Source organism: Syngnathus scovelli, chromosome 18 (genome assembly GCF_024217435.2).
Source record: "Syngnathus scovelli strain Florida chromosome 18, RoL_Ssco_1.2, whole genome shotgun sequence".
NCBI classification, from domain to species: domain Eukaryota; kingdom Metazoa; phylum Chordata; class Actinopteri; order Syngnathiformes; family Syngnathidae; genus Syngnathus; species Syngnathus scovelli.
Genome location: NC_090864.1, coordinates 10,648,683 through 10,673,637, shown reverse-complemented (window position 1 = coordinate 10,673,637; position 24,955 = coordinate 10,648,683). Strand labels below are relative to the sequence as shown.

The 24,955-nt window shown below is 39.2% G+C and overlaps 4 protein-coding genes across 7 annotated transcripts in view; 1 reads left to right on the top strand and 3 right to left on the bottom strand.

Moving 5' to 3' along the window:
- LOC125986288 (myosin-11-like) overlaps positions 1-24,649 on the top strand; it is a 96,399-nt gene extending 71,750 nt beyond the window's left edge. Inside the window, exons 19-25 of one of the 2 annotated variants that reach the window (XM_049749930.2) lie at positions 5,301-5,395; positions 17,788-17,875; positions 20,173-20,265; positions 20,343-20,444; positions 20,737-20,826; positions 23,447-23,701; positions 24,165-24,649. The gene's annotated coding sequence lies outside the window, so the exon portion shown is untranslated. Of the gene's footprint in view, positions 1-5,300; positions 5,396-11,712; positions 12,204-17,787; positions 17,876-20,172; positions 20,266-20,342; positions 20,445-20,736; positions 20,827-23,446; positions 23,702-24,164 lie in introns of those variants that run through there. The other variant, XM_049749933.2, reaches the window with a different exon arrangement.
- hnf4g (hepatocyte nuclear factor 4, gamma) lies at positions 8,446-15,403 on the bottom strand. 3 transcript variants are annotated; one of them, XM_049749935.2, is made up of 11 exons: positions 15,192-15,403; positions 11,608-11,773; positions 11,372-11,466; positions 10,878-10,984; positions 10,669-10,818; positions 10,394-10,481; positions 9,935-10,087; positions 9,683-9,732; positions 9,339-9,543; positions 9,132-9,251; positions 8,446-9,041 (listed from the first exon to the last, which is right to left on the bottom strand). In XM_049749935.2, the coding sequence occupies exons 1-11, from the start codon at positions 15,220-15,222 to the stop codon at positions 8,932-8,934; spliced, it is 1,275 nt and encodes a 424-aa protein (XP_049605892.1). In that variant the 5' UTR covers positions 15,223-15,403; the 3' UTR covers positions 8,446-8,931. The 3 variants fall into 3 exon arrangements, with proteins under 3 accessions (XP_049605892.1, XP_049605893.1, XP_049605894.1); XM_049749936.2 differs by having other exon boundaries at positions 9,357-9,543; XM_049749937.2 differs by lacking the exon at positions 15,192-15,403 and adding an exon at positions 12,994-13,909 and having other exon boundaries at positions 9,357-9,543.
- Positions 15,549-18,278, bottom strand: gpr141 (G protein-coupled receptor 141). Its single transcript, XM_049749938.1, has 3 exons — positions 17,601-18,278; positions 17,287-17,413; positions 15,549-17,179 (listed from the first exon to the last, which is right to left on the bottom strand). Exons 2-3 carry the CDS (start codon positions 17,293-17,295, stop codon positions 16,250-16,252), a joined length of 939 nt encoding a protein of 312 aa, XP_049605895.1. The 5' UTR covers positions 17,296-17,413; positions 17,601-18,278; the 3' UTR covers positions 15,549-16,249.
- On the bottom strand, positions 18,647-24,385 carry pign (phosphatidylinositol glycan anchor biosynthesis, class N). Its single transcript, XM_049749929.1, has 28 exons — positions 24,159-24,385; positions 23,970-24,091; positions 23,802-23,900; positions 23,593-23,699; positions 23,400-23,524; positions 23,186-23,316; positions 22,993-23,112; positions 22,848-22,888; positions 22,665-22,724; positions 22,425-22,517; positions 22,205-22,260; positions 22,021-22,099; positions 21,739-21,921; positions 21,530-21,669; positions 21,229-21,328; positions 21,058-21,150; positions 20,885-20,976; positions 20,707-20,812; positions 20,521-20,629; positions 20,354-20,456; positions 20,159-20,261; positions 19,927-20,013; positions 19,795-19,850; positions 19,546-19,621; positions 19,402-19,475; positions 19,273-19,315; positions 19,120-19,172; positions 18,647-19,029 (listed from the first exon to the last, which is right to left on the bottom strand). The coding sequence occupies exons 1-28, from the start codon at positions 24,383-24,385 to the stop codon at positions 18,906-18,908; spliced, it is 2,802 nt and encodes a 933-aa protein (XP_049605886.1). The 3' UTR covers positions 18,647-18,905.
- Positions 24,650-24,955: the final 306 nt, after the last annotated feature.

Sequence of the window (24,955 nt, the reverse complement as noted above, 5' to 3'; positions counted from 1 at the left end):
ACAGAAGTTTATCAGTGACGCACTGACGAACCTTCCGTAACCTCCGTGCATTCAACAATTCATGACATTTTAGAATCGCTAAATTGGCAACAACAAAAATCTTCAGAACACATTTTAAACAGCTACATAAAACTTGTTTTCCAGCATCCTCTATACACCATTTAGTAATATAGACAGTGAAATATCTCATCAAACTTTCCACCACCACATGTCACGCTAGCAGACAAGTGACAAAACTTCTGTTGACACAACTCAAATAGTCAAATAAGCTCATCGAAATAACGCAAGCAGGCGGAGGTTTGCTTGTGCGGAAAGTCATTTATAAACGCCCAGAGTAGCCATTCATGCTCAATGATTTAGGACTTTCAAAACACATTTCTAGCTCATTTGAATAATAATGGTCATAAAAAGCATCGCCCGAGGCGCTGCAAGCATACATCAAGCGACAACAAATGCCTTGTGAAGTTGTCGAAAGGCCCGCAAACACCAAAACAATTAGGACAACCCAACTTAATTTGCAAAGGGGATATGTTTGTGTGTTCCCGCATGCTCATTTTAATGAGTTTGAAGGAAGCGACATCCCGTCGTTTGCGCCGCTGCCATTGATTGACGAGAGCCAGATGCACGGTTCAAGGCCAGTCAGGTCTCTTTTGTGTTTTTCTTTTTTTTCTCCCCCCCATATACAAAAACATTAAAAGCACATCCTGCTTTTCCCTGCTTCTTCAAGCCTGACTTAATCACACCAGGTAGCTGATGATAAGACTCCACACAAGGATGGATCAAACCAAGCCATCCACTTAAAACAGATGACCTTATGATTGCCTTACATCAAAACTAGCATGCAATTAGGGATGAGTAGTGTTCATCAGGCTGCCTTGGCTTTGTACAGAGCCTTTTCATTGTCCAGCGTACTTAGCTGAAAACATCATTGCAGGGAATCAAAAGACAAGTGCAATTACATTGTTTTAGGATCTGTGAAAAGGAAGGAAGCAGCTTCAAAACATATAACCACAAAATTATTCAGATAACCAAAATGATGGATTATTCCTCCATACAGATACACTTCACGTATTAACAATTGCTGTTTACAATATAATGTTAAGCAATTTGAATGTGTAATTTGTTTTTATTTCCTAGATAATCCTTCTATAATCTGCTAGTGTTAGCCGATTACCCTAATTAGATTTCAAGGGGATGAATTAATGCTGCACAATGCATTACTTTGCATGGTTCTAGTTTCAGTGGCATGTATCTGATTTGTTTATTCTAATTGTGAAGAAACAATAAGGTTAAAAATGTAATGCTGCTGAGATTAAACATTTATAGAAATTATAGAAATAAGTTATATACATTTTGAGGAAACCTGAATATATTGGAATGGGTCGCTGCTGTTTACCGTGTGCTTCAGGCCAGATTAAAATTCATAAAACGTATAAAAGAAAGTTTTCCCTCTACCTGATCATCTTCTTAAAGTTCCATGGCTTCTTGACCAACATGTGTCAAGAGAGTCAATAACAGAAACTCATCTTCACATAAAACTACCCATGGACATAGAATAATTGACCAAGCACATGCTGTGCTTGAGTTCTTGTCACTGCAAGAAAATAGACTAATCAACATCTTCTGCTTGCTGTGACATTCAATAGCAAGTCAAAAACAATCTTCATGCCTAGTCCTGTCCATATTTATGCTTAGCAGGGAGGGATAGATAATGAGAAAAAGACAAGATAACATGTGACAAGAAACTTTCTTGTCGAATTCAAATAAATGTTTCCCCACTTCCGCAACCTGTCATACAGAGTGCCCTCAATGATTGGCTTTCATTTGATGCCTGTAAAATTGACAATTGACATATTCCCAAGCACCGGTGGAGCCCAGATGAGCACATGTACATAAAAAGCCACGCGTGCTCACAGGGCAATACCCAGCGCCGCTTAGGTGGAGCTGACACAAACAAACATGATAGCTCACTGACGGACGGACGGACGGATGGAAAAGAGCTCGCAGCTAAACAATGCAAAATGAAAGGGGATTAATATTTAAATAGATCATTTGCAAGATTGGTATAATTAGCAGCTCATATTCATGTATTCACTTGAGGGGATATCACGTTGAAACATGTCTACTTATTCAAATGGGATGCAACATGTCACCGAGCGAGCGAGCGAGCGAGTGAGCGAGCGCACGTATGCAAATGCACATATGCCACTAATTACGCCGCGCCTGTCACCGAGCGACAGAGGCTCTCTGCAAAAATGTTCAAAGTTGCCTGTGAACTGTTCAACCAGGCTGCTCAGGTCTAATTAAAACACGCATGTCCCCGAGGCCTTATCAAAGCACGGAAGAAATATGTACATCTCAAATGGAGGAGAATTAGCTAAATAAAGGACCTCCGACGTGCTTTGGTCCTGCTCACAATTTTGATTTCTGATGGATTCCAGTAGTCTGGGATTCCAGACTACTTTGTTTGACCTGAGGCAGGGGACTATTATTTTGACATCTCCTCCCCTGGCACAGCGCTAAACGTGACACCGTCGGAACGAAAGTCGGTTTTGATGGTGACTTTATTTATTTCATTCTATTTTTAATGAGAGGTAAAGCTTTGATTCACATTCACCCAGCGGGTTTGTCTCTCGGCATACTCTGATCTATACATGATGTAGTTATTTTAATGAGAAATTATTGGATTCTTCACCTGGGTAGCTCAAGTTTTATACTCACTGAGAAGACCGTTTTAACATCATTGATCTTGTGGAAAAGAAAGACCCAATAAACTTGACATGATCAGAAATGGATCCACTGGGAGTATTTTGCTCTAAATATAAATATATCCCAACTATGTGTCGCCTGAAAGTTAATATATTTATAGTATACACTTCAACCTATTACGTCTTTTGTTCTTTATGATTTGTTTAACATTTAAAACTTTTTGAAAAATACGTTTGAATCAAATATATTTGCAAAATTCTGCTCCAACAGTAGGACAGTGAGGTGATTAGCACATTAGCACAGCAACCAAAAAAGGATACACATTTAATACCATTACAAACAGTAGCTCAATGTGCTTCAAATACTTTATTATTATTATGACTTTAAACAGTGATTAGTAATAAGGCAAGCATTTTGGCAGTTAAAATCAAAATCAAAATCAAAGCATCACCTTGTCTATTTTTGTCCTTTCCATTCATCAGCATAGCAACGCTGCAGATTTATTTTTAATATGTTGTTCATACGTTTCTTAAGTGCGATAAACATGTTCAAATGAGGTTCTCAGTCCCAATGTGAAAAAAAAAAGGAGTAATTTCTCTAAAAGCTGACAGGAGTAATACAATAATAAAAGCCACAGTAAAAAATAATTGCCGCAAACGACATTTTGTGTCTCACTCGCTTAAATTCAAAAATTTATCAATTTGTGTTAACATAAATTTGCATTTGCTCAAGCAAACACAAAGGGCAAAATGGAGAGGAGCTGTCCATGAAGCCTGTCTGCGCCAGGGAAAATAAATGTATGCAGCTCAAATCAAAGTCATGTTGCACAGCACACTGTAATCTTTCTCCATTAAGGATGTCACTTTTTGCAATCGTTTTGCAATTGGCGCCTAATATCTTTTACCACTCCACTGCAGGGGTTGCTGAGCTTTTGTGAGCCTGTGCGCACACAATGTTTCATCAAACAGTGTGAAGGTATCCTGCTGAAGGACTCGCTCATGTGTGGCGTTCAAATAGGAGTTGAGAAAGCCCTTGATTAGGATAGGAAGCCATGTGTGGTAAATCTGCCATTTTTTTTTTTTCAAATCACTGTCTATACACAACTCGTCTATATAAAAGCAAATTCAAGACACCAAAAAAAAAAATGCCTCCAAGGAGGATTTTTAAGGACTCTATCCAGCTCAGGCAATAGGGGATTTTAATTATTTAAATAATTCAATAATCTAATTAAAATTTGACATTTTTGCAGTACACAGATGCGGAGGGCCACTTTAATGGGACGGCCTTAGGCCCTCCTATTTACCAAATACGTCCCCATCGAGCAAATGCTCGGAGTTGAACTTGTCGCATATAACTGTTGTGCCACTGGAAAGAGAAGAATACATTTCTAGTTGGCAAAAACAGAAACGAAAAAAAAAATCAGTCGTTACTTGAGGTGTCTGGCGACTGCATTATCACATTATGGCCTACTGATGCGCCTGTCAATGAGGAAATTGCAGTCTTTGCCGGTCTTGTGATGGATTTCTGCCTGATTGCTCAACATGGAAAATAGAGTGACCCCATTCCTCTTTTGATTGTCAGCCACTGACAATAGACAGCTCATACTTTCGAGAGGATGTTTCGAATACACTAAAAGACTTTTTTTTCACCGCTTCCTGCTCAGAGCAAGAATCATGATCATTGTCCCTTTATTTGTGACAGACTTCCGAACACTTTATAAAAGCCATATATATATATATATATATATATTCTATTACATATTTTTCATATATATTCTATATATAGTTTGTCGCAACTCCCATGAAGGTAAATAACGACATAAGAACAATTGCTTTTTTATGATTGTTTGATGGTGTCTATTGTCTAAAAACGATTGTATTCAAGATCCATTATTACTGCATCAAAATCCGCCCCACCCACATAAACCCATTCGGCATACATTTCGAGTTATTGACCGCGGTCCATAGTCTGTAATTTCAAGTTGTACTGACACTGCGGGGTCCCTAATATTCTTTGGATTGAAGGTGCTTTGGTTAAAGCACCATGAAAACATTGGCCAAGTAAAAAGGTAAACGTTTCCTCCATGCAGATGGAGCGATCTGAAACCAAGCCGCCCCTACTCCCCCCCCCCCCCCCCCCTCCTCTAGGCGTGCTCCCCTTCTTCGCACACACCCCCATCTCAATTGTGTCCCTCGCCTCTGGCAAATGGGAATCATTTGTTTGTGTGAACTTCCCATAACCTGCAGTGCGTGAGACACTTATCATTCAGAGTGGTGGGGCTCGTTCGTCCTCCTTCGTTATAATACCTCATCTATTCTCTCCCCCCTTTCTTTACCGCCTTTCAATATGTATTTTTATTTTTTTATTTTTTAATATGACTGATGTCTGCTTTCATTGAAAACGGAGCCCGGAAATAATAAAGGTCAAAAGGTCTTTTGTTATCTCCAGTCTAGGAGAATGTTGATTAAGAGTAAACCTTCTGAGTTGAAAATATGCTTTGTTTGTTTGGCCGAGCAGTTAGCAGTCATCGGTAGAAAATGGATGGATGGATTTCTTCTACTTCTAATTTCTATTCTTTTTTTTTTTTCCAGGTAGTCTTGCTCGCCAGTGGCACCTTGTTAACGCTTGATATTCTGACCAACATCGTGTTTGGAGTGGGAGACGAGCAAGTACACCACCGACTCCTGTAAGAGCAAACTCTGAATCTCCACTTTTTGTATTTTCCGATATTGAGTCACAACGGTAATATGACATTATGATGGTAGCACTTGAAATATTTTTTTAGACGTTACTTTGAGATGTTAATTGAATACTGTGCAAAAACGTATGATGAGGTTTTCGTGTAGTTAGCAGGTGTAAGAACTATCCAGAACTTGGCCTTTTTCTTTTCTTTAGCAATTTTTGATCATCAAACCCAGTCCCAATGAAACGTTTGGTCAAAGGGCATCCACTCTTTTTCTACATAAATGAAGTCCTATCTAGCTCACTCATGGTTTCTTGGAAACGAGTGGCCATCTTTCTCAATTCGTTCACCTCCCTTAATTCCCCCATCCCCTTTCGGAGCCCACCAGCGGCCGGCCCTCTCCAATCTCCTTCCCCATGTAATCTCAGGGTGCACAGGACTGTTTTCATTATGGCACCACTCATCTTATCGTCCACCCTGTCATCTCCTCTGTCTCCTGTCTTTTTTTATATGCCTTTATTCTAACAAGTCTGCGTCTCGGAAGCCGGCAGCGGTCCACCCCTTTTTCATTTCCCTAATGTTCCCCACCAGACACACCCTTGCCTCCCCCTAACCCCTAATTTCATTCCCCTAACCTGGTCGCCATCATCATCATGATGTACAGCACACACCCCAGAAAGCCCCGCTCCCTCCCCCCGCTCGCTCGGTGTGTGTGTGTGTGTGGTGGCTTATGTGTTCCACTGGCCTTTTTAGTCTGCTCCATATCCGTAGGAAAAATAGAAATAAAAGAGAAGGAAGTAAAGATGGACAGAAAGCGAGGAAGCAGTCATTGGGGCCGAGGTGAGCCCTGAATCTCCTTGCTTGCTTTAATCCCTCATTTATGTGAACTCAGCTTTGGAAATGAAGCTGTCACTGTATTTTACTTCCTTTCAGCCAGCCGCTGGTATAATCACAAAGCACACACACACACATGCACACGTGTGCGCACAGGCACACACATCAGGCACACAAAATCACTCAAGAGAGGTGGAAATTCATTCCAGAGGTAGAAGCAAGAGGCTCACCTTGTCTCCTGCACGGTGAATCTTCGGATATGTTGGAGACAGAGAGGAATTATGGGTAAAAGCAGTGGTGAGGAATGATAGGCCACAATCTCTGACTTTAATCTGAATTCGGTGACACATGCCATTCATTTCAGACTAATATTCTCCAGTGCACATAGTGCAATGTCGTCTTTTTATTCATTTTTAAATTGGAAAACTATGTAGTATGTGTACTTTTCTATGCATGCAAAAACGAATGTGTATTTGGTAAAATGAGTGTAATATTTATACATATACATGTATTCTTCAGTTTAGCAGTAAGTATACATTGTTTTAAAACCTATTTTTAGCCACCTTTGCATCTGTTGACTGACTTGAGTTGTTTTTGACAGTATATGATAATTAAATATAAGATCATAACGTCCTGTTCAAAAGAATAATACTCATTATTATTATAACAAATTTTAATTCGGAATTTGACTCCAAATGCAAATTGAAGGACATAAAGTGCATTATAACATCCATGAAAAGGGTCAAGTTGCATATAGACCAAAGACTTGCACTGCCATCTAGTGGTTATGTGGAAGTACTTAATGGCTGATGAGAAAAGAAATGTCAAAAAATGTTTTAAAAAAATAAATCCATTTAATTTGTTGTGTTTATTCAATTTACCCGTTTTCTGAGACAGGCAAAGCTTTCTGTAGCTTTTTTAAATTACACTTAACCATTAAATTGAATAGAGATCATGCATTATGCCATACAGATTTAAAAATAAAGCTTCCTAAGATTCAATTTGTTCATTAATGACATAAATATTAGGAAATCAATACATTGAAGATTTTAAGAGCTAAATACTCCTGTCCATCTTGTGCTGCTCCATTGCCATATCTTGACATCCTCCTCAGGTGGTGTGTGATAGCGTGCTGTAGGAGGTGTGAGTGAGGGAGGGAGAGAGAGAGCAAGAGAGAGAGAGAGAGAGAGGCTCTCAGATGAGATATGTGACTGGCATGCTAACGCACAGTTTTATCTCAGGAAGAAGAGAGCGACGAGGCCCCCATATCTCCACACTGTGCCTTTGATTAAAGTTCCCTGGGTATATACACTCTTCCAAAAACACACAGCGTTCGCTCATGCACCAGCACACATAAATAAATTGAAGGCGGGAGCATACAGTATATATATATATATACATGCGCACCTCGTCCCATTGTGATTTGAGGTTATTTTGACCTGAGCCAGGCAGCGTGTCCATTATGAAGTTGATATGAAGGATTTGGCCAATGTTGATTTTAGATGGCCATAAATAACCTGAGTGTTTTTTTTGTTTTTTTCTTCAGTCACACAACACTATACTGAGAAGAGCTCTCGGTTTTATCCCCTGGACTCATTCACAGTGCGTGAAAGCACACACACACACGCACACACACTTATATATACACAATGCACGCTACAATAGGATTTGTGTATATCTGGACAAACATATTTAAAAGTACTGCGTGTCCAGTTGGGCTCAGGTTCAGCTGGAATGAATGTTTTACATTACAGCTTGGCTTTAGGCCTCGGCTGGATGTGTGTCTTCTCAAATAAATGATGGAAGGAAACTAGTTAGATTTTTGATGAACAGCGTCATTCAGCAGCGAGCTTTCAATAGCCTGGGAACAAAGTGTATATCGTGCCTTTCTTCCGGAAGTAATGGGCAAACATTGCCTTAGTGTTATTGGACATGGGAGGAAAAAAAAAAACACATTTGTATCAATAAGCTATTATATTTCTGCGGATATTGTTCCTGGTAAAATGAAAATACAGAAGTACATAAAGTAAAAGTGAATTTTTATTTTGTGAATAAAAGTTAGTTTTTTTGTGACGGAAAATGATCCTATAAAATTCTGAAGAATCTTTCAAGTGAACCCTTTGCTTACTTTTACTCCAAAATATAATAATAATAATCATAATTGGTATACAATTATGATTATTATTTATTATATTTGAGGGAGTGGCTTTTTGTACACAACATAAATTAATATGTACATTGGTTCCAAGGAAATACAAAATATCAATTCAATAAGTTCAGTAATTCTGTTATTCAACATTTTAATTTAAGTATTTACATCACCTGAAATCCCCTTGCTATATACATAAACTTATAAAATATGAGAATATATCAACATTTATTAGTATTTTACACTCTTCTATGTACACTGTAAATGATTAATTCAAAAGTTAATGAGTTTGGCCAAGTTGTCAGCACTCAAGTGGAGCACTGATATTAGAAAGTACTTTATACAAGTGCTTTATTAAATATAGTAGACAGAAATATTTGTTTCTTGGTCCTTTGGTGCAATCAATAGCTCATGTTGCAGCACGTTGCATCTTGGCCACTGGACTAGGTTAACCTCACATACTCGGTCGGGTAGTGATTTACATATTTCCTACACTATGATTGAGACCAAAGCATGATAATATAAGACACTGATCCAATGTCAGGGGTCCGTCCGTCTATGCGGAAGGTGAAGGACTGGCTGCAGGACAAATGGGCTGGGGAAAGTGTTTGTACATCTCAGGGGCTTGACCTTGAGGAGGTGACGGGATGGGGGTGTCTGGAGAGGCTGCAGGACCAGAGAAATTGTTTAGATTATTTTATTTATATTTTGATGCTCTTGTTTGTTCTTGACTTCCTACATGTGTATTTTCATTACCTATTTGCTGAGTGTGTATAATAGGCATGGTGCTGATGAGCAGAGTGTGTCCAGTCACAGGTTCTTGAGTTAGCTGGGTGTGTGATGGATGGTGAAGGTGTGTGTTCTCGGACGGCAAGCCTAGACAAAAAATAAAAAAACATGTAAAAATTAAACCGAGATCCCCAATTGGTCAATTCTTAGTGATCAGTTTTGTGCAGTATTTACGTCGGCATGCATTGTCACCTCCCAGCAACATCTCCTGCAGCAGGTTGTCGATCTTGGCCAAACCACAAAGTTTAATGAACTGGAGTTGTTCGATCATTTGCCAGGTGATGCTCTGGAGGGTGGGCAGGAGGAGTAACAGCTCCCCAAAACGACCTCGTGAGTCATACTGGCGGTCATTAATGTAGTCTTCCAGACTCATCTGAACCTGCAACCCATTATGCCAATTCTTATAGCTTTAAAAATTGTATTGGGAATCAACAACTACAGGTTTTGTGTTATTAAGGAAACGTTTGTCTTTAATTATAAGATATATAACACAATGAAAACTCCACGGCTGCACTTACTTGCAGACGTGTGGCTTTGATTTTCGAAGGGTCGCGCAAAGACTTTGCATCTGCAGATTGTGGAGGGGACAAGATAAGATCAAGAGAGTTTTGATTTAGGCATATGACTAGAATTTATAAAATGATTCATTCTGGACATGAAAGCAAATTAAGGGTTGGCTGACTGTCAATGTGAAATGAATGGATGTGCAAACTGTTGTGAAAAAAAGAAAATTCTTAAAATTCTTGTATGTACAGAACGTAATACGTTACCAGGGTCAAAGAAAACAATAGCCTTGAGTGCAGCGTATTCATTGTCATCGATTTGGATCTCCTGAAAAGGCTTGACCAGCTCATCCAGAATTCGATTTGCAACCCGGTAGTGCTCAGGTTCTGGACTGTTTCTGTGTATCACGCAACCGTTACCTGCACGTACACACGTTGGTATAATCATTGAAGGCGTAAATGACCCTTTTTAAAGATCCCAGGTACGATAAAGGCTTGGAGAACCTTTCAAAGTACGTAGGTTGGTGACAAATCTGTTTACAGTATGACACTGCCACACGCCCCAGCTATGAGTTATACCATTTCTACTTTTGAAGTCACAATGAGAGAGAGAGAGAGAGCAGAGCGCCTTTGGTAAATCATTGCTCAGCAAACACAACATTTAATCAGTCATCACATTTCAGTGAAGAATCACATGAACGAAATGGCATTCCCGTAGCCACTTACCTAAAAGCAGAAAGTCCTTGAATGGTATTGACCTTTTGGCCATTCCCAGCAAGAGGTGTTCGCCCGCATGAGCCCTGAGCAAGCTCACCTGGAGACAAACACAAACAATGAAACCTTTGGTTCCTACATTAATAACATTTAATATCCAGGAAGGAGAAGTATTGAGTTTCTGTATGCGAATAACTTTCTGGTTAATCATTACTTTCAATATTACTTTACAGTGCTTGGCTGACGAGGTTCTTACAAACAAGAGGTAGAAATGTGTGTCTTCCTACCTGGTCATCCAGTGGTAGTTCCCCGAAGGATGGAATGTATTTGGCCCATTCCACCAAAACCAATAGTTGCTGTCTCATAGAGTCACACACATCCGCAATAGTGGCGGATTTCTGCTCTCTTATGTCTGCTATTCCGACCGGGGTGCTGATCTGGATAGAAACAGGAAGTCATGTATGTTGCTTATTTTGAGGTTTAGCTTGATGAGCACCTGTTGAGAAAGTGTTTCAGCTTGGGCCAAAACTGTGATGGTCGGAAGGTCTTGAGGGTCTGGAACGATTCTTCTACAGCTGATCCGATCCCGCTCATTTTGTACAGCTAAAATCAGAATGAGAAATAAATAATGACCTCTTTCTCCATGTCAACGGGACCTCGATGAGAGCAGACAGCAGGTCGGGCAGTTAATATTTAGGAGAATAGCCATAGAGGCTGGCAGAGGAGTCAAACGTTAACCAGTTGTGATCCAGAACAACAGCTTTGAATAACACATGATTAGGGGTCATAAAACACCGTGCCAAGGTTATTCACCTCGTAAACGCGCACACACATGCATCTAATCAGCTATTTTATAGCTGTGATAATTTCAGCCATTTTGAAGCAGCGTTTTGAATTAGTTTGCTGCATTGAGGATATTTATTTCTCTTTTTTTTTGTGATGTTTAGTGTGTCCTAAGCAATGTAAAGGATGCCAGACAGAATAGGTTACCTTCTTTTTTCATGCCAGCTCGGAAGCATTTGTTGAGTCTGCAGAAACGACACTGGTTCCTCTTGTCTTTGTCAACGACGCACAGCCTGCTGAACCTGCGTGTGACCAACAATTGAAATTTTACCTTTAGAACTGGCCTGTTAATGTTTGGCATCCCCATCTTGTGTTGGATATTAATGATATCGGTGTAATGGAGGTAGATGTTCCATCTCAGTTCTTTTGGTGCATATGTGTACCTGCAAGTGTAGATGTGGCTCTTGCGTATGGAGCGCCTGAAGAAACCTTTGCAGCCATCACAGCTGGAGGCGCCGTAATGTTTCCCTGTGGCTTTGTCTCCGCAGATGGCGCAGTTACTGTTGGTCCCATCCGGACAAGATAAGCTTGGATCTGTTGGCATGTTTTCTGAAATATACAAAAATGCAGTACTGAGTGGTGAGCATATTTAAAATCTTTTAGTACCCCATAGCCTCTTATGATTTTATTAACCAAGCATTAATTGATGGACAATATTAAATGCGTCTGTAGGAAAGTTGCACTTGAAAAGTTTCCTAAGTAGAGATGTGAAATTGCCAGCAAGTCTTTTGTGTATTGCATGCACCTAATAATAAAGTCAAACACGAAATAGCAAATATTGGATTCAATCAGTGGCCCTAATAAACATTCTTGTTGATAACCTTATTTCCACAGTCATCTCCGCATTGTTATTACCTTTATCATTTTGATTATTATGATAAGCACTGCCGCTTTCGTCACCCTAAACAAAACCATAATCATCATCATTGCTTTGGCTATTTGCAACCTGGAAAAGGTCCGCCCAAATAGAAATGAACATCACCTGAGGATTGAAAGATGTAATTTGTGTGACTTTTTTTTTTTATCATCACACATACTGTGTTGATCAGGAAAATAGTCACCAGTCAATAAAATAGTTTTTATGGCCATAATGTAATTTCTCCCTAACTGTTCTCAGCTTTATTAAAATTCTGATTGTATGCTTTTATTAGCCTTCCCTATCCTCAGCATTTCATGCAATCAAAGAAATCAACATAATTCACAACAGCAATCAAAACAAGGTACAATGTAATCAGTTTTCTAATCATCTCCATTTTGAAAAGCAATTCATTTCCCTTACGTACATTTAAACCTACGGTTGCCATACAGAAATTGAAGATTAGATTATTATTGAAGATTACTTTCAAACTTAACCTTTATTTTTAAGTGAGAGAGTCCAAGCAAATATATCTGACTCAGTAAAAAATTCTGTTGTATTCAACACATGATATCCACAGGTACCACACCTAGTTGAAGTCGCCTCATTTCATTTCATTTCATTTCATGACTATGAAGCAGCTCTCTTTTGCCTGCTAGCATTTAGCATGCTCAAAGTGCTTTAACCATTTAGTGTACATCTGAACGGTCTTGCAACTCCATTCTCAGCTGCAGTTGTCTTGTATCTGCTCCCCCAAAAAATTCAGATGTTCTTTGTGTGTGCACCATTGACTTTTCCCTTTGAACAAGCACACAGTATCCTCTTTGGCCCTGAAAAATATACTATACTGTAATATAATGAGGTGCAGAAGTTGACACTACTCTTTATATCCAACAGTGTTGCTCAGACTTACCTCCTCCTCCATAAAGTACATCAGCATTGTCAAAGCCCAGCGTGCTGTATGAAGGATCCAAACAGTCACTGTAGTTGGCAACTTCCATATCTAATAGAGATTTAACAGCTGGATACTTCATTCCTGTTGTCCTCACACTTCTTCTTTCACTCTTTCCTACTGTTATGTGTACTTGCTTGTGTCTACTTAATCTAACGTCTTTCATAGATGACATAGGAAATCCTTTAAATAAAAGATCGATCATCTCAGGTGATTGGTCCGTGAACAAGGTGAGGAGGAGGAGCTGTGAGGAAGACTTCTCACTTTATTGTACAATACTTATCTCTGCTCTCCCTTGTACTTATCACATAGATGGAAAGATTACAGTGGAAGAAATCACACCTTTTTTCAATGTTTTTAAGACTATGAAATGTTTGATTTGGTTAGGGTGATGTACCACAATCTTTTGCTTTGTTCAGGAAAATATGCCTAAAGGCATGAGGATGTGCACAGATTTATGAATGTGGGATCTTGTGTGTGTGTGTGTGTGTGTGTCCTCCCCAGGCCTAATCTAATCAATAGTGGAGTAATAGCAGCACCACCTCAGCAGATATTATCTATAAAGGTGTTCTTTGAAAGAGCCAAACACTGATAAGTCCATTAAAGCCTTCCACAAACACACTGTCGGTTCATAAATCTTTACTTTGAAATTCACAGAGCAACCTCACTGACTACACTTGTTTTCCCAACTTTACACTGTTTCAACATTTTGGTTAAGGAAAGCAAAGGAAGACTCCAATCAGTGTCTCAAAGGTCATCATTTTGGTGTATTGTCTCGAAGACAGTAGAGAGTAAAGATAAGATGACTGAAAGGAAGTGAGAGAGGATAATACACTTACTGTCAATACTAATGATGGATTATAATTAATTTCATTTACAATATTATCTTATGTTTATTATCCTGATTTTAGTCTTGCAAAGATTGAGCAACACCATGAAGGCCAAATTTGGGATACTTTGGGGAAGCTAACATAGCTAGTATTTCATGCAATGATACTACTGTGTGTGTCAAGCACCGTTGCTTGGTTACAATAAAATGAGCGATAGAGAGAAAGAGAGACCGAAAGGCAGAGAGAGAGAGAGAGGAGAGAGAGAGAGCGAGAGAGTGATAGATTACATTTTAACCAGGCAGCGGTCTCAGTCCCCCTGACTCATCACATTTGTGGAAAGCGAAAATGTGCTCTTAACCATAATGTTCACACCTACCCAAAAAACTACACTTCTGACGAAAAAAAAAGGTTTACAGGAATCCGTATGTAGCCATAATGCATACAGAGACTATATAAGAAATTTAACTCAGTTTAAAATGTAATAAAATCTGATTCGGTTTGAAGTAACTTGTACAGTATCGTGCGTTTCAGCTGCAAAAACAGCCTCTGGCATAGTTACTGCATTTAAAATTAACATGAAATGAGTCACAAAGGCCAACAGGAAAATTCTGAGAAAATTTGTTTCGGCTTGTAAACCTCACCATAAAACCTGTAGGCAACCACAAGTGCATGCGTGTTAGTGTGCGTGTGTTAGTCATAAGACTGTGAACACTATTTAGATTTCAATTGATCATATGTTATTAACCCACTTATTTCGCTTTTTGCACAGTATCAAATAGTACAGCACAGTTTTGGCCCAAATATGGACTAGTTAAAACTTCATTAAACACAATGTTATGCTCTATGTCCAGTATTTTCATGGAGAAATATTTTTAATATTCAATTACAAAGATCAGAGAAATAACCTAAGATTGCAATCTTGCTGTATTTTTTTGTTTTGCACACACTTTGAGATACTAACAGAAAATAATACAACTGGAAGTATATATATAATTTGCTACCAAAAATATGCAATAATTATCGGGGGGGGGGGGCATTTGAGAATTATATGCAAGCTATAGGTTCTCTATCGTCTGTCACGCTGACATCCATGTTGTCAAAAGTACGTGAAAGTAGTCGCATGATGTTTCGAGCACACCGTGTGCATCTGCCTTATCAAAACAATGTGAGGTGACAGCATTGTCCCACTAAGTATACTTGAAAGGATACAAGTAGAACGCTGGTGGAGCAAAACATTGGATTTGACACTGGTAAGATTCATTATCTAAGATTAAAATATTTTTGGGATGTTTTGTATTTCAGTGACTCGGAGCAAATGCCATGCCTTACCTGTATTTCTGTGCCTGTCTGGGATGTGCATTTATCCAGATGTGTACTCTGGTAGTCAACAAGTCCAACTAGGAAAGTCTGACAGCATTCAAAAGGTTTAAAAAGCAAAGTTTGGAGAGGCGAGCAGCCTATATTTCATAGAGCGACACATTGAATGGCGCCACCATAGCCCTGCCATTAGATCGATTTACTAAACAAACTCAAAGATGGGTGGGGATGTTAAACAGTAACCCAAGCGCCATAAAATCTAAAAGGAGAGGGATCACCAGGTGTGAGTGTTTGTGTGCATGTGTGCAAGTCAAGCGAGGACTTCAAGGTAAGAGAGCCAAGATGAGTTGAGGTAATGTTTCACAAAGCAATGGTGACAAAGTAACAATTTATTTGTCATGCTCAGGAACACCGCCAAGCTCCATAGCTATGCATACAAAAGTCAAGTGTGAGACAATATGATTAAATGTATATTAAGCAGCAGTTTGGCAAATAGTGAACAATTTGGGCTTCAAGCTGTTTGACGTCATATTCTGTATGTACAATGAGTTTTGACGAGTCAAAGGCTAACTATAAATATGTGGAATTGGAAATTTTACGGTGAGTGACTTTCAAAATACATAGCAGTTCTGTACAAAAAAAATAAATAAAACTAAAAACAAGTTCATCATTACAGCACATCCAAATTGGTTATATGAAACAGTGCCAGAGCACATCACGTTACTGTATGAGGCAGGAAAAGAGAACCGCAATAACGGATGTTTCTCCACTACTTCTCTCTGTGCATTACTCAGCATTGACAAACTGCTTTTGTCAAAAGCGTGCGAACATCTGAGACTCACTATTTTGAACTTCCATACAAAATCAAGACAAGTTAACCATGTTTAGATTGTACTGATACTTTAAATTAAAACCAAATGATGTGAGTTTTTGTCTCTTGCGATCAAAGTCAGCAAAGACTATCTAGGTAACCTGAATGAAACAGAATGGCTACCTAATTAATTTGATTGACGCTCATGTAGGATTTTTTAACAGGACAAGAAAATGACAAGAGTCATCAGGCGAGTTGATTAAATAGCTTTTCCAGGGAAACACAATGAGCATGTCCTCCTTCCCAAGAGGGTGAGCATGTCTACGCAGTTAAAGGTGGTCAAGCTCAAAAAGACCTCATTGAGATTCTGCAGTTCAACATGTTCCAAGTAATAGAGTCGGAATATATGGTATGGAATAAAGCATACCACCATGATGATGACGAAGGCGAGACTCTTGGACTGAGCCCCGAAGTCTGGTTGTGACGTCCATCGCTCCTGATGCTTTCTGTATAAAAGCAACAAAACATTGGCTTGGAAGCCGGTCAGCACTATGGATACTGTTATGAACAGCATACTGATGATGTAGTTGATCAACTTGTACGATTGGATGTTGTTGCCAAATCTAAAACACCGACGATTACTCTCGGCGGCTCTACTGTCACCAATGGACTGGCCGTAAGAAAAATAGATTACGCAGCTACATGTGACTAACACTATCAACCATACTAAGACACTGACAGCTTGGGCGTAAATCTTTGGCAAAGATATGCACTGCTCAGCCTTGCCGTAAAACACCAGAAGACGTGTGACGAGGATTACGACATAGATGCCAAAAGTAATGTACATGTGAATGTGGACCATGCTGCTGACCAATCGGCACAAGCCCAAGCCGAGGGTCCAGCGTTGAGCCGTGTGATAATAGATCCTGAAGGGCACAGTGAGAAGGAAAAGGAAGTGTGCGAAGATGAGGTTGAGAACACCGATGGAGGTGGCAGATAATGTCCTGGACTTCATTATGAGGATCATGACACTCAGGCCAGTGGCGCCAATCAGCAGAACCATGGTGTAGATGATGGTTAGAAGCGTGTGGTGACCTTCTTCATCCACCATGCTTTTATTTTGGGAACTTGTGGTCAATGAGGATGTTAGGTTCACAGGTGGAATGGTGTGTGTTAGTTCGGAAGCCATCTGAGAGGAAATTAAAAGGGAATAAGGATTAGTGGGGAAAGATGCTTTTACCAATGTTGCATCAGTGTTGGATATTGAATTGATTTAAAAGGGGGAAGAACGCATACCTTTTGCATTCCCGCCTACGTCAAATGCTGAAAAAATGAATTCCTCTATCCATGTTTCGTACAGATTTGCACCAAAAATTGCTATCCAGGTTTTTCAAGTTGTGTAGTTTTTGTGGAATTCTGCAAACTAACAAGAAGACAGTAATGACTTTCACTCGCCTCGCTATTATACACCATTATTTGAATCAATCAATCGAGTATCCTGCAGGTCATCGTTTCAACATTTGTTAGTCACGCTGAATCAATGTCATCACTTCTGTATTTATCTGATTTGTATTCTGAAAAGCAAAATTATGAAGAGGAGGAAACTATACCTTTTGATCCATCAGGCGTTAAAGCACGAGATCTTCGGATCTGTTTCTTCTGCTGCTTGGATACGAGAGTGATTGTCTGCTAACCTATGCTGAAAAGATTGCTGTAGATGAGTCCAATGAAGGAGTGTTTTTTTTTTTTTTGGGTGATGAGTGCGTGTGTGTCGTGTGTGTCTGTGTGTACAAACAGGCAATTACACACGATGTAATCCAACCACAAGAAGTGACGGCTTCCTCCTCAAACCCAGCCAGAGACTTTATGTCCTCCTAAATACAAGGTATAGTTGAAAATCTGATTTAATAGATACTAGATTATCCAAATTAGGATGTTTTATTTTTTCTATATGATCAACAGTTGACAAGATTTAAATGTACATATATAGTACATGATTTTCAAAGAGTATTGGATTAGGAAGAAGATAAAAGAGAAGTGAAACATGTGGCAAGTTGACAGTTCAAATATGAGTAAGCGCTCCGCCCATTGTGACACATGTTGAATTATTTATTTCTCTGGTCAATAAACATCACATATTCTCTAATTGAATGCAAAACCACTGTTGATTTAATTGTCTAATGGCTCCAGTTTACCCGTGAGCCTAAGAAGGTAGGATTAGTATGATGAGGTGTCCTGCTTTCACAACTTTTGCTGTTCAATATTAGTTGGCATGAGTGTCATTTGTATTTAGCCATATTTACTACTGCCACCTGCTGCTTAGCTTTTGTAAACCACATTAGACAGTGCGTGCTTATTTACTGTCATGAATGTATAATGTTGTTTTTAATTGCTTGACAATAAATAGTCTCTTAATTTATTGAATTTAATTGTTCAGAACACACAAGAATCAAAATGATAAATGCACAGCATGAATTTAGAACATCAGAAAACCCTTCACAACAAAAATACATGTATCGACAAAATATAGAAACCCTTCAAAAGAAGATACTTTTGTTGTGTGCATTTAAAAAACAAATTGCTCAGTTTAATTCAAGTCAAGTTTCTCAGTTGAACAACTATTAATGCAAAAACATTACGCATTTGTGCAATAGTATACTTCTTTGGTCAGGCTTTTTTATTCAAGGAAGAAATCCAGTCCTCATGATTCTACTAAATATATGTTATTTAAAAAATTCAGACCTGAGGTGAACAAGCAGTAGTTTGTTAATAGCTATATGTGATGTCATGATGTTGTATTCAAAACAACAATGTACTTAAATATATGATATTCATATTTCTAAATGTAGAAACGTGTACAATTCCATAAATACTGAATGTTTATACTAGTTTAGCTGGTATGTGCTGTGCTTTGTTCAGGGGAAGTGCATCTTGCGGCTCCGCCACAGAGACAGTCTTTGTGTGGTGAAAATGTGTGTGACGACACTGAGCAACATCAGGAAGATGGTCATTGACATCACGATAACATAGTGGCTGATGCTGTGCGGGAAAAAGACAAATTCAATTTAATTTGGATCGTAATTGTAAAGTCAGAATTTCTAAGATAGGAAGTTTTTAGTATCACGTTACCTTGTTCCAATATCTAACCAGCTGCCATAGTCTTGCACGAGGAAGAAAAAGTGCTGTGGGAAAAAAATAAACATAAAAGGTTTCATTAGGTTGGAAAGTAAATTCATTTAGTTTACACAGTACATCAGAATGTAAAAAACCAAAATGTTTTACCAGAGCCATCACGTCAGAGATGACCAAGACGATCAGAAATAAGCTGCAGGTTGAAAATATGATTACATATGTAAAATATCAAGAGTAGGTGTTGAAGTTAAACATGGACAGAAATAAATGAACGCGTACCTTCTCGATGACAGCTGTGTTGTAACTTGAATGGTCTCAAATGTGCACATCACGATGATGAATGGAATGATGATCTAGAAATCAAACAAGGGCATTAGTGGTGACCATTGATGAGAAAGTAAATCCAAAAGCGTTGTACTCCACCTTCCACATCATTAACCCTCCCATAAGGAAAGGGTTGAAGACTGTGAGGAAACAATAAACAGACGTTGGGTCAAAACTGAAAGGAAAGGAGAAAAACAGAGTTAAAACAAATTCCAAATTTAAAGTCTTATGACTTTACATACACCTGCATGATTTAATGACATCCAATATGAGAGTTGAAACATTTTTGTTAGCTGCACAAAATATTTCAAACTTCATTCCCTCATTTAAAACACATATCATACGTACCTGTTGATGGACGCTATGTTGCCTGTGCCAAAAAAAGCGGTTATTATGAAAAAAACCTGAGGAAAGTATGAGGTCAAGGACGGCTACATGGCGCTTGTGGTTCTACATTCTTGCAAATGCCATTAAGGATACAAAAAAATAAGATCGGCGGATGTCATCCAACTTCAGCTGACGAATTTTGGAGATGTCAATGTTGGCAGAGAAATCAATAGTGGAAAGCTGGAAGACATATTAGATCACTTTTAATCACACATTTGAGCTTACATAGTTAGTTTGTTGAAATCTTGTCCTTATTAAGTTCTAATCTTCTTTATATCGGCTCAAAAATCATTTGGAACGATATAACTTGTGTTCCATTATATACCTCTTGCCTTCCAGAGCTGCCCTCAGCAATCATGGCTTCCTGTTCAATGTTGATCCACACAAACATCAACCAAGACAACACCGGAGGGAACAAAGCTTCGGCCCTAGGTTAGAAATGGTGCATGTTAGTTGATTGTTTATTCACAAAAGAATGTCAATATATTGATGAAAGTTTTCTCTTCAAGCATGGACTGACCCAGTGCTGAGCAGAAGGTACGTGGCTGTGAGCGAGAGGAATATGCTGAGAAGCCGGTAAAACAGGCGTGTGGAGCTCATCAATGGAACAGGTATGGAAGATGCTAAACAAAGAAGTTTGTTTTAGTTGAGAAAAAAAAAAAACATTCTGAGTCACATGCTACCTACCTAACGTGAGCCAACTGACGATTTGATTGACAAGTGGCAGACCCTGTTTCTGCTGCAGGCTGGAGTGTGTGAGGAATGGCACGAATGCACACATGGCCACATGCAGAATCTATTCCGTCACAACCATTAACACTTTGCCATTAACAAAAATACAATCATGCACAGAAATTAATTAACCACACTAACCTGTATGACAAACTGCTGTTTATCACTTAGGTGTAGTGATGTCCTGTTCCGTGACGGCCAAAGGAAACAGCATGATACCAAGATAGTAAGCAGACCTGCACACATCCTAAGAAAAAACAGGTAACTCTGTTATTTGTATTCTTGATTTATTATAGTGCTTGGAGTTTAATATACTCACACCAGATGCATGTTAGGCTCTCTTCCCACAACTGGCATCAGGGGGAAAGCAGCCAAACAAAGGCAGCTCAGAAACCAGTTCACACAACTCCACTAGAAATAATAATAATAATAATAATAATAATACACTGTGACCAGTGAAGCAAATAGACATGTTATCACTATCTATCCTACCTTAGCCTTCTCAAAAAGACCTGACAGCATAGGCCAAAGAGACAGGACAGCCAGACCCACTGTCAGCATAGCGCGATGGAAAAAACTCACCACCTGAGGGCAGTAGAGGATCAGTTTATAATCTTGATGCTTCATTGCAGCTCAAATAAATGAGTTTTAAAAAACACATACCAGTAGTTCAATGCCGAATGCAACCAGTATAAAGTAGCCAAAGCATTTCCACAATGTCAGGGAAGGAGCTGAGTGAATCATGTTTTTTAGTGTGTTGGACCTGAAATGGAAAATTGTGATTATGAATTTCTGCAATGGAAGATGTATAAGCAGCCCTCAAATGATCAAATTAGCATGCAGCCAGCCAACTTGACTTTAGATTTGGAATGTTATTAATTTTGGAATCAATAGTTTGTTTTCACTCTTTTGAGAATGATAAATATTTTGAACCATGGCTTTATATGATTCAAAGAACACTCACTCTTTAAAAACAGAGTACCATATGGGCACGGGCAGCAGGCAGTAAATATAGTAAGTGAGTGGACTCCTCTGGATGAGCAGGAATATGCTGATCACCACCGAGACACACACGCACAGCCTCCCCAAGGTGTGATCGGATTTCTGTGAATGCAAAAGTCTCACATGTAACTTGGAAACTCATTGCGTAATTGTAAATGGACTCAAACAAACCTGCTTGAGGATGTCGGGATGCATGTTAAGGCTTGCATGAGTCTTTAGAATAATGAGGACAACGTATGAGGTCCACCCCACAAATCCCAGCACCACGCTGGAACCCAAGAAAAACCTGTCGTAGGTGTGGTAGTAAACGAGGCCTTCGAGGGCGTCGGATATCAGAGCTTGGCAGAGTGAGATCTAGAAAAAGAACAAAATCATCAAGGCGTCTACCTTCTTAATCGTCATCTGTTTACAGTATTATTGAATGTAAACATTTTATTTGGCCGCGATACTCACAGTATCTTCATACTTTTCCAGTTGAAGCAGTATTCTTGCTTTCTGAATAAATTCTGCTTGCTTAGGCTCACTCAGTTTTCTGATAAACAGATCAGTAGATCACATGAGTTTGCAATATATTCCTGAGGAACAGCAATTAGTGGCAGATTAAAAGAAAATGTGCAATTGAGATTATTGTACTTACTGGTAAGGGGTAAAAAGACAAGACAACGTTGTCTCTTTTTTCTGCTTCATTTTCATCTAAGAAAATATATTTAAAAAAAATAAACAATTCAATAATTGGCATTTCGAAAACAAAAAAAAGTGTAACATTGTCACATAGCTGTTTTTACTACTACTATAAAATAATTATAATGTGCAAACAAATACAAAATATTGACAGTTGAGCTGTGCGGTAACCTCACCTTGAACTGCTCCAAAATTTGAATTGCATTAGTGTACATGCATTGTGCTTTGAAATGGTCGCTGTTGTTCAGGTAAAGAACAGGTAATACTCCCTGAGGACACACATATGTAATAATATTAAAAAAATAAATCCTTTGAAAACATCATGAGAATATTTCAAAGCAAAGAACCTTTATTGCAGACTCAAATGTACAAATGACACGTTTCAATTGTGCTGTGAGTAAAGTAGCAATACTCACGACAGAGTTGACAGGAATAGGCACACCAATTAGAGATGCCATGAGAGGAGCAATGTCAGCCTGCAGCGTTGAAACATATAGCAAACCTTTAGCCATATTGTAACATCTCTCTAGCACAAGTTATTATTTTATCATAGAGATATGATCTGGTTGAAACAGTAAATTAAATAAAGTCAGCCACACCTGATTGAGATCAACTCTTCTGAGGTGCTCCAGTTTCCAGTCTGGAGAAAACAAAGCATCCATTAGCCCCCTCAAATGGTACATGTAACAAATTGTGAACACTTTTAATGCAATTTTGAACCCTAATAGCTTTTTATGAGGCCACCTTGCAAATAGCCATCTTTGTAAAGTTGATCTTCAGTCACTTTGTGGGGTCCTTGTAGTCCAGCCCCCCAAGCCACAAAAGGGGTGAGCGTCTCTGAGGGGTGACCTGCACCATGAGTACCTAGCAAAACATTTGAATTATTAGGACATCTGAATAGATTAATTTTTATATGCATATTCTTTGAGTGTGCTACCCCAATCGGTCATGCCGTGATCAGAAGTGAAAACAAAAGCTGTTCTGCCATCATTGCTGAAGAAGTCTTCAATTATAGACACCAGTTCAGATACACCAGAATCCACTAGGCCAATATTGCGTTGGCACTCTCTACATGAAAGATCAATAATACATTGATGAGGTTGTTTATTACGACGACTAGAGCATTGTTATTAATAAAATCAAGAACTGACTGGGACATTGGTCTGTGAGCGTGTCCATTTGTGTCGATACCCAACAGATGCAGAAAGAAGACGTTCTTATCCTGAAGCAGGCTGGCCTTCAAGGTGGAGTTTGACTTTGCTGATTGAAAAAGTGACTAAAAGGAACAAACGGCATCATTATCTCTCATCGGAATAGAAAACAACACTGAAAATGCTATCATACTTTGACTTGAGTGAACACCCAGCTGTCTAGCCTGGATGCATCTGTAGAGGCAAAGTCCTCTTCTTCTGCTGGATAAGTGTGGGTGTACACATGATCTCCACTCGCCCCTGTAAGTATGTGGGGGGGGGGGGGGGCATTAATTGTATTGAAAACTTGTCCAGCACATTTAAAATTCAATTCAATGTGACCCGACAGAGTACGTGCCATACCTTTAGCAAACATGGGCAGAATATCAGGGCTGCCCCAGCACCATGTATGTCTGCTCTCGTTAAACACAGAGTCAAACTCCACAGGGTTCTCCTTCCAACCTGATGGCAGACACACAAAACCATGAATACTCATGAGTGCACAGACACGATACTTTACACAATACACACCTCTCGCAACAGCACTGACATCCTCGTAAAAGCCAGCAATAAGAGCGACATGGCCAGGACGAGACTCAGTGGGAACATGGGTGTGCGAGACACCCCAAGTACCTCGTTCTTCAATGATAGTCCTGTTACAACAGAAGCCACAATTGTCACACACAAGAAGTCATTTTTATTTTTTGCTTGTTTCCCAACCTCAAGTAAGGAGCTGTGGATGAGCCATTGGGATGCAGGGTGAAGAGGCTGTCTGCTCTAAGGCCATCAGCCACAATCAGCACCAGTCTGGAGGCAGGTGGACTCAATGGTGTGGCCATGGGTGTCATCCCGTACACCAAAGGAGAGGTGAAGTAGATATCAAAGATGGACACAAAGAAGACTACATGGACTGTCAGGCCCACTACTAAAAAGGTGATCATCCTCATTTTGAGCCGTGACAGTCAACCGTACTTCAAGTCTGCAATGGAAGGATAGAGAAGGGGGATTCAATATATTTATGGTCCACCTCTTTAATAACACAATGCAGATACAAATTGTTGCGTACAGTTTTCGCAGTGACTTTTTAAGACTATGTAATCCTTTGTTTTATTATACGACTGCAAATGAAATACCACTTTTAAATCATACCTGCGTGTAACATAAGAAGTCATTGATCATTAAAAATAAATAAAGTAAACAAATGAATGGGAGACACGCACCTCCAAATCCGGTTGCACAACTCGTTCGACTTGTCTCGTGAATAGATTTGGATCAAAGATTCAACATGATCGTTTCAACTTGAGAAAAACATCCATCTTGTCCTTAAATGCGATTTCTTTTTTTAAACTAAACCAGCAATCCTTTCTTTCTGTTACCACTGAGATTAGTTTAGAAACAGTGTACTTCCTGGTTGTGACATATTCGCTGACGTAGCGCACGGAGGAATTGTGGTTACAGTAGTTCTAGTGAATGTACCCAATTTGCAAAGCAAAGTTAACGCGAGAAAGAGTCAACCA